We start from the raw sequence: 9,627 nt of genomic DNA, 5'->3' as shown, positions 1-9,627 counted from the left end.
TTTATAAATTAATTATGTGATTCTTTCTGGAACCATGGGTTTTAAACCATATGTGACAGGGAGCAGGTGTTTGCAAGAATGGGATTTTGCTAATAGTGTGGAGGTTTACAATGGGAGAGAAAACACCAAGCCATCAGAATCCAGGATTAGTAAGTATTTGTTTTGATATCATTCAAATACTTTAGTTCAGTTTGATGGTGACCTGATTGGGGTCAGACGTTGCACAGTTTATCCTAGAAAAGAATATTATTCAAAGAAGTTAAAGAGTATCAATGTCCTCAGTGAAAGTTTAGTCTCTCAGTTGTGTGAGTATTCAAGGAAAAAGACTTCAAAATCCACAGGGCAGGAACAGAGAAGAAGCAGTTAAGTCAAATCTATAGATTAGATAGAAAGAAAAATGTTCTCTTGATCAAATGTGAAGTGTTGGTAAAAAGATTGGACTTTGGTTTGCTGTGTGTTTTGAAATTTTTCCAACTTCGTTATATTTAGATTGCTTGGTTTGTTTTATTTGATTTTTATTTCGATGTGTAATAAACTTCTGTTTTAATGTAAAAATCACATCTGTAGCCTTGTGTGCTCATGTTTCAATGAAAGCATAAACAACTTAGCAGCTATCAAGCCAGATTTCATGCTGGGATCTGGCTTGTCCACAAGCAACATTAGCTGGGATCATAAGAGCTCTACCTGTTCAAATGTTCCTGGAAAACCACCTCCAATGTCAAGTAAATACATCTGAAATCCAAGATTAATCTGTAAAATATGGAAAAAAGGTATCCAATTTTGGCACAATGCATAATGGTCAAGCATCAGATTTTCTGTGGTTTCTCATACAGTTTTACGCCGTGGTTTATGAGGTTATCACAATGTTGATTCTTCACTTCCATATCTATCCTCATGTTTTATGGATTTAGTGGATGGTTATTGCAAGTGGATGCCCTTCCTGTTGCTAATACACTTTCATTTACCCTGGCTGGGTTTAGCAACTGTAATGTAATCACCTGTATTTACCTTTAATGTAAAATTTACTGTTTTTATCTCAACCACCAAGTGCAGTAGTCTCAAAGTTGAAAAAATCATGAAGTTTGATTTTTTTTTACGATTATAATAAAAGGATAACCTTTCTGAAATAACTGAACTGATTGCTAAAATGCCAAAAAATGTTTTTGGTCTTATTGTAAATGTATCTTTGAAAATTTCTACTTGTTTATCTTTCAAGCAAAACTCCAAATAAAAACATACCCCAATATCAAAGACAACACGTGCATCAGCTATGGCCTGAGCAAAAATCTTTGGATCAGTACAACCACTTCCAACATGAAAACTGTGAAAAGAAGAGATACCATTAAGGTCCAAATGAAATCCAGGACTTTTAAAATTTGTTTTATGAGATGTAGGGATTGCTGGCTTGGCCAGTTTTTGGCCAAATGTTGACATGGGTCTGGAGACACATGTAGGCAAGACTGGGTAAGGATGGCAAAGTTCCTTGCCTAAAGTCATTTTGTGAACCAGATAGGTTTTTGCAACAATGGATAGTGTTAAATAGTCAGCATTATACCAGCTGTTTTTATTCCAGATTTTTATTGATGATAAACAACAATCCCTGCCATAATGAGATTCAAACCCATGTACTCAGACAATTAACAAGAAGTTCTAGATTACTTGTTCAGTGCCTATGTTGCCACCTAAGGAATATTACAGCCATTCATTTCCTATGAATGTGTCCAGCAGTTTGACAAGAACTCATAGCCACACATATCATTTCTAAACTGAAATGCAGCTTGAACCCGCCAGCAGTGCAATTTTTCAAAGGTGCCCACATTTCTACATTGTAAAATATAGCACGATTTATTGAGCACAATCCTCTCTGTCAATTACAGAATCCCTCTTCCGTCTAACTGTAATGGCCACGTGTCAGAAACAGATGGCTACATTTTCCAAAGATAGTCCGGAACCTGACCTCGAGTCTTTTTCGAGGTCGAAATTTGCTTGACGTCATTGTACAGGTGGCAGCCAATTACTGTCTCATCTCTTCAGTCAGCACCCAGGTCAGGATGACAGGCACATTCAAGAGGCAGGAGCTTTTTGTTGCTGGCCTTATGTAATGGATCTCCATCACCTGTCAATGTTGTTGCAGGCAGACCAATTTATAACTGGGTCTACAAGAGCCTAGTGCACGGTCGACAGTCACAGAAGTGCAGATCAAAGAATCAGCATCAACCGCCTTGAGTTTACGTGAGGAGGAGTGAAAACAGATAATTATGTATTATTTCTGGAGAACAGCAGGAGAAGGCACCCAGTTGGAGTAGGCAGACATGATACAATATGTTAGACGGCTGAGCGGTTATAATCTTTGATCAGGATCTGTGTCGGGTGCAGGAAGTCCCTCCATTCCTCTCTGACATAGGAAATGCTGAATAGCATGCTGGGTGCAGCTGACAGCCATGAAGTAACTGCATGATCTGGATTTCACTTCACCAGACGAAGGAGCATTGCTCCAAAAGCTTGTGCTTTCAAATAAACTGATGTCATGTGACTTCTGACTTGCACCTCACTTAGCAGAATTGAACCTCAAAGCAACGACTGCTCAGGAAAGCTGAGGACATGTGTGACATGTCAACCTTACCCAAGGGACGGTCTCACTGTGCTGCAAATTTTGGACAATGTTAAACTCTTGTATGAATTAATACATGCAAATGTGTCTCGGGGTGTTCAGCTAGAGAGTATTACAGCCTTAAACTCTCTTGATCTTCACCTTGCATGAACAAGAGCAAACAGTGCCTGCCAGAGGAGTGGGGATGGGCAACCAACCTCACAATTTTAACATTAATGGAGAAAGAGGGTTTAATGGCCTTTTTGTATTATTACCTCTTGTATAACAAGGCAACAAAATAGATAATTTTGTATCAGTAGCAGATGTCATCAGTGTAAGCTGTGCAAACCTTCCAATTGAAGCAGGGTTTTCCTATAAATAGGGAATAGTAACACTGATAAATTCTTCCCGATGTGCGTAAAATCATAAAAGCAAGCTAGTCAGTTCAAAAGTAAATACAGATGGACAACTAATGCCGGCTTTGTCAGCGATCCTCAATTCCTATGAAAAAGAATTAAGAAAAAGAAGAAGCAAAAATGTATTTCCTACCTAACACCAATGGTGTCCAAATTCAAGGCCTTTGCATATTCCAGTAGCTGTCTGCACTCAGACATAGATGCTCCAAACTTGCTACTCAAGGGTGATTGGGATGTAAAATCATTTACAGCAATGCGTAGAACCATTCTGAGACAGCAGTAGGAAAATGAATTTAGCATTGCAGAATAAAACAGAATTGCAAGGATCATCTCAAACAAGGAGATCAACCCAAACTAAACGCACCACATTCATTATCTGCCATGCCTATGTAATGTCTCTCATGCCTGATTTCTGCCCAACTTACCATGCGCATCCCTGGAGTAACTTGCCTGTCTGTGCTTTTCTGACAAAAACTTGGCACCTGTTACATTTATGCCATCTTAGTGAGGCATTGTGTACCTGGATGAGCAATCCAAAGCTGCCCAGCTCAATCAAAAACGCAGTGGGAACATTGCAGAGAAGGGAAGGATATTATTAAACTGGAGAGGATTCAGAAAAGATTCACCAAGATGTTGCCGGGAATAGAGGGTTTGAATTATAAAAATAGGGTGGACATGCTGGGACATTTTTCCGCTGGAATGTAGGAGATTGAAGGGTGACTGTTCAGAAGTTTATAAATCATGGAGGGGATAGATAAGGTGACTATCAAAGGTCTTTACCCTCGGGGACGGGAGTTCAAAACTAGGGAGTACTTTTAAGATGAGAGGAGAAATATTTAAGGACATGAGGACCAACTTTTTTACACAGAGAGTGGTTAGTATGTGGAATGAACTGCCAGTGGATGTGGTAAATGCAGGTACACTCATGGCCTTTAAAAGACATACAAGAAGTAGCTGAATTGGAAGGGTTTGGAGGGATATGGGCCATACACAGGCAAGTGGGATTAGCTCAGCTTGGGAACATAGTTTGCATGGAGTGGATGGACTGAGAGGTCTGTTTCTAAGCTGTATGACTCCATGGCTCTCTATGTAAAGCAACAATATTTCTTGTCCTCTTGGAGAATGGAGAAACATAATTAGCGCATACATCAGGATCACTGGATTCCCAGGGTGCAGAGAACGATTGGTTGGTTGCAATTGGCCTTGCGAGCTTCAACTAAGTGAGAGAGGTAGAGGAACAAAGGGTTACTATTCCATCAAAGTGCAGCTGGTAAGCAACTATCCCACAAACTCTTATTTTGTAGCATTTAACCTGTGTCTTGGGATGCCACCACCCAGGAAGCTGTTTCCTGAAATCTGCACCACTAAATTCTTGATTTGTGCGTACTCATCTGTGTGAATCCCCCAGTAGTTTGCTCCTCTGTTCCCAGGGAGCCGCCAGTGACTGGCATATATTTCCCAACCTCCCTACTGCACCCACAAATCCATGCCACCCTCACTGCTGTTTTAGGTTTGCCAACTTCCTGTCCCTCCAGCTTGTTGCTGTTACAGCTCCACCAAGCACTGCCCAACCTTATCACGCATCTCTCATGTCCTCCCCTTTGCTCCCCCTTTTACCCACAAATGACAACCTTTCCAAGTCCATCACGCACCTTGCCCTCACAGCTCATACAGCTCTGCCAGTATTACTGCTGCCGAGCGAACTTATCTTAAAAGGCTGGCCTTTCCCCTCATATGACAGCATCTCATTGTGCTCAGCAGTCTGCCAAGCTCTCTCCAGCCCTTCTTCTCTTGTGTGTGTGCCACTCACCCCCACTACAATCCTACTCCCCCCATGCTGGCATGCCAATTTCTACGCAATGGAGACTCTTAAATTATGAGAGTTAGTCAACTTGAGCATGTCATGTCAGTGAATTTCACTAGAAATCTGGAGGCTACCTTGGAACAGGAGAAAGAGGGGATGGGAGGAAAATGTAAGGAGCAGGCATTCACTCTTGACAGGCTGCTGAAGAGGGCTTGTAGAAACTCTGCTTCACATGTAATAACTTCCCTTTGGCACCCATTTACTGTTTTGATGTCTGTAGATTTCCTTTCATGTTAGCTGCCAGTCCCTTCTCAAATTTTTTCTTTGCTGTTCTTATAATATTATTCTGTTTTTCTTATATTTCTGTACTCAGTGACAGTGGAGGATCACATTGACTTCATCATCCCAGTTTAGGGAGAGAGCAGAACGATCAAATAGATCTATCACTCCTAAAGCTTGGCTTTTTGTGGCAACTTTCATGGGACATTATCTGATCATTCATACACATTGTTCAGGCGCAAACGTCAAGAATGACAATTTGACAAGTATTGTAATTGCAATTACATTGTACTTTTCAAAGCAACAAATGTCTCAAAGTAATGAAAGATTTTGCTGAAATGATAGGAAGCATTTTGAGAAGGGTTTAAGGATGCGGTGGATGTTGTGGGGCACAGAGATTTCCAAGATGTCATTCTAGAAAATAGAGCGAGACAACTGATGTTTTCTGCCACCAGTGATAGTGGGAATACAGGGAACAGCACTCATGAGATCAGAGTTGGAGATGCGGAGGCTGGTGCGGCCTGGATTTTCTCATTTACAGTTAAAGACCATAAGGCACAGAAGCAGAATTAGGACATTCAATCCATCATGTCATGGCTCATATGTTTCTCAACCCCATCACCCTGCCTTCTCCCCATAACATTTGATCCCCTCACCAATCAATATCCAGTCTATCTCTGTCTTAAATACTTTCAATGACTTGGCATCCACATTCTTCTGCAGCAATGAGTTGCACAGATTCACCACCTTCTGGCTGAAGCATTTCCTCCTCATGTCGTTCTAAGAGTAGTCCCTTCACTCTGAGGCCGTGCCCTCGGCTCCTAATCTCTCCATCTCGTGGAAACACCTCCACATCCATTCTATCCAGGCCTTTCTGTAAGTTTAAATGAGATTCCCCCCTCATCCTTATAAACTCCATCAAATACAGACCCAGAGTCCTCAACTGGTCCTCACATGACAAGCTCTTCAAACTCAGGATCATTCTTGTAAACCTCCTCTAGATCCCCCCCAACACCAGCACACCCTTCCTTAAATACAGGGCCCAAAACAGCTCACAATATTTCTGAACAGAGCCTCAGCCATACATTTCTTCTGTTGTATTCTAGCCCTCCTGAAGTGAATGCTAACATTGTATTTGTCTTCTAACTGCCAACTGAACGTCAGTGTTAAGCTTAAAAGAATCCTGAACTAGGACTCCCAAGTCCTGTTGTGCTACAGATTTCTAAAATTTTTCCCCATTTAGAAAATATTCTCCTCTGCTTCCTTGGTGGATCTTCATCTACTGTTTCTTCCTCTGCAGCTGCTGCTGGTTGCTGTGCTAGCTGGGTTCCTGGCTCTAATACAGGTGTGTTCTTCAGGCTGGCAGGATATCAGGACTAGTGTGCTTCAGAGGTCTGTGCTAGGAGCTCAACATTTTACAATTTATATCAATGATTTTGATGAAGGGACCAAAGGTATGGGAACCAAATTTGTTGATGACACAAAGATAGGTAGGAAATTGAGTTGTGAAGAAGACCTCAGGAGCCTGGAAAGGGATATAGCTAGATTAAGTGAATGGGCGAAAATCTGGCCAATGGATGACAGTGTAGGAAAATGTGAAATTGCCCATTTTTTCCCAAAAAAGTAAAAGAAGAACAACATTATATAAATGGTGAGAACTTGTAGAATTCTGAAATACAGAGAGATCTGGGTATCCTGGTGCATGAATCACAGAAGGTTATTATGCAGTTCAAGCAAATTATCAGGAAAACTAATACTATTGTGTTTTATTGCAAGGGGAAGTGAATGTAACAGTGGTGAGGTTACGCTTCAGTTGTACAGGACATTGGTGAGACTGTGTCTTGTGTATTGTACAAAGTACTGGTCACTCTACATTTATTAAGGATCTGAATGCATTGGAAGCAGTTTAGAGAAGGTTTCTGAGCCTTGCATCTGGAATGAATGAAACAGGAATGGGAATTGCTGGAGAAAGTTCGCAGGCCGAGTAGCATCTGTGTAAAGTCAGCAAGTTAATGTTTTGAGTCCAGTGACCCTTCCATAGAACCAAGGATGAGTGATGTGGCTTATGAGGAAAGGGTACACAGGCTAGGCCTCTATCCTCTGGGGCTCAGAAGAGTCAGAAGTGGTTTAATTGAAATGTGTATCCTGAGGGGTTCTTGACTGGGTAGATGTCGATGGGATGTTTTTTCTTGTGGGAGAATCTAAGACATTGAATTTGTTTGAAGCACATGCAGTGTGTTAGCACAATCTACCAGCACATGCTGCAGGTCTGACAGTGAGCGATCCCTGTGTCCCACAGCAACATGTCCATCTCCTGTCTGACTTTTTAGTGCTCCCCACTCTCACACGCTGCTTGCCTCTCTGTCTGTGCCAAAACGTTCCAATCCACAGAGGCTGGCAGCCTGTAACTGAGCTCTAAAGACCTTGTGCACCAATGATTAATGTGACCCACATAGACATGTCAGCCCATAGGTTAGTGCTGAGGTCAGTGCGCACTAAGAAAATAATGTGAAGTGGGCAGAGTCTGGCAGCTTCCAAATAAGCCTAAAGTTGTGAGTGCCAAGAAAGCATGTTCGGAGCCATGAGATACCTGTCCATTTCAGCGTGACAGTATCCTGTGGAGATGGATCACTGTCCCTGTCTGCGAGGTGACCTGTCAGACATTCAACTCATTGAAGTCATTGAACTCCAAAGTGTAGGTGGGCTCATGTTTTGTGTGAGTTGATCCCAGAGCAGGCATGATGAGGTGGTGACGTTGATCATTTGCTGATCTGACTTGCATGGATGAAGATTCAAGAAAGATGGTGGCCATAGATATGCAGCAATGTTGTTCAGTACAAGTTCATGATGGCCAAGGCAAGCATTCAGCAAGCTGCAGTCACTAGGTATCCCTCCCAATTTACCTATCGGCAATTTCCACTAACTGATTCCTTAGCGATGGAGAGGAGAATTGGAAGTGATGTGTAAATAAGGTCAAATTTTAATGAGATGCAAGTGAATGGAAATGAGGTAGTCACCACTCTAGATAGATTAGGAGTGCACAGATTAGGAAAAGCTAAATGACTTAGGAGTATGCAGACTCACAACCTGTGTCATTGATACAGCCAAGGGTAACAGAAGCTTGCGAACACCACTGCCTCCAAGTTCCGCTCCAAGCGGAAAGACACTCCATTGTTCTAACATTCTCACATTCCAATCACTTAATCTGAATTATCAAAGTCCTTTCTCTCCCAGCACTCTGCACTCCATGCTGCCTCCACCAACTATTGCATAAATGCTTCCCCGTCCATACTTCATCATTTTGAGTCATCTAGACTCAAAACATTAGCTTGTTGTCTCTCCATGGATGCTGTCTGACCCACTGTGATCTCCAGTATTTGTTGTTTTCAGACAGAGACATGCTGTCTACTTACTTGGCAGTTGGATGGTTCATTGCAACTTTGAGTAGTTCATCTTCATTATCGAATGTCATCATTTGCACTCCACGACTGACAGCGTATTTAATATGAGAGACTTCCTTGCAGGGATTTGCATAAATGATTCTCTGTGCTGGGACACCAATATCTCGTATCATTGCAATTTCATTCTGGTTGGGAAAGAAAAGCAAGTTAGGATATAAAGCAAGTAGAGTTGTCCCTCGTTTTGAATATGCATTTGCCATATATTACAGATATAGAGCATAATTTGAGAGGGATGTGGAAACTGTTGACTCAGCACTCACAATATAGTGGTCTAAATGAGTCTCTGAGTCCTGGGCTCTCTGAGTCCTGCACCATAAAACACCTCAGTTTCTGTTTTATTGTGGTAATCCCTTTTGACAAAAAGTAATGGGTGGGCACTGATGTGAAGCAAATATCTGGAGAAGGTGAATTTTTCCTATTCATTTGTGGGATGTGGGTGTTGCTAGCTGCCAGCATTTATTGCCCATCCCTAGTTGCCCTTGAGAAGGTGGTGTTGAGTTGCTTCCTTGAACCACTGTAGTCCACCTGCTGTGGGTTGACCCACAATACAATTAGGGAGGGAACTCCAGGATTTTGACCCAGCGACACTGAAGGAATGGTGATACATTTCCAAGTCAGGATGGTGAGTGGTTTGGAGGGGAACTTGAAGGTGGCGGTGTTCTCATATATCTGCTGCCCTTGTACTTCTAGATGGAAGTGGTTGTGGACTTGGAAAGTGCTGCCTGAGGATCTTTGGTGAATTTCCGCAGTGCAACTTGTAGCTAGTACACACTGCTGCGACTGAGCATTATTGGTGGAGGGAGTGGATTCTTGTGAATGTAGTGCCAATCAAGCAGTCTGCTTTGTCCTGGATGGTGTCGATCTTCTTGAGTGTTGATGTGGCTGCACTCATCCAGGCTAGTGGGGAGTATTCCATCACACTCCTTACTTGTACCTTGTAGATGGTGCACAGGCTTTGAGGAGTCAGGACGTGAGTTATTTGCTGCAGTATTCCAAGCTTTTGACCTGCCTTTGTAGCTACTGTGTTTATGTGGTGAGCCCAATTGACTTTCTGGTCAATGATAACCCCTAGGATGT

The 9,627-nt window shown here is 42.2% G+C and overlaps 1 protein-coding gene across 1 annotated transcript in view; it reads right to left on the bottom strand.

Annotated features, from left to right (window-relative positions):
* Nucleotides 1–684: 684 nt before the first annotated feature.
* Nucleotides 685–9,627, bottom strand: part of LOC109930202 (ornithine decarboxylase-like) — a gene marked incomplete at its 3' end in the record, with an annotated part of 24,550 nt that continues 15,607 nt past the window's right edge. The window contains exons 4-7 of the mRNA XM_048592353.1: nt 8,503–8,675; nt 3,140–3,274; nt 1,240–1,321; nt 685–750 (exon numbers count right to left, since the gene is read on the bottom strand). Coding sequence (XP_048448310.1) covers nt 685–750; nt 1,240–1,321; nt 3,140–3,274; nt 8,503–8,675 — 456 coding nt within the window. The remainder of the gene's footprint in view (nt 751–1,239; nt 1,322–3,139; nt 3,275–8,502; nt 8,676–9,627) is intronic.

Source organism: Rhincodon typus, unplaced genomic scaffold (assembly GCF_021869965.1).
Source record: "Rhincodon typus isolate 14 unplaced genomic scaffold, sRhiTyp1.1 hic_rhity00001065, whole genome shotgun sequence".
Taxonomy (NCBI): domain Eukaryota; kingdom Metazoa; phylum Chordata; class Chondrichthyes; order Orectolobiformes; family Rhincodontidae; genus Rhincodon; species Rhincodon typus.
Note: the sequence above shows the minus strand (reverse complement) of the source record. Positions and strands in the feature narration are given on the sequence as shown.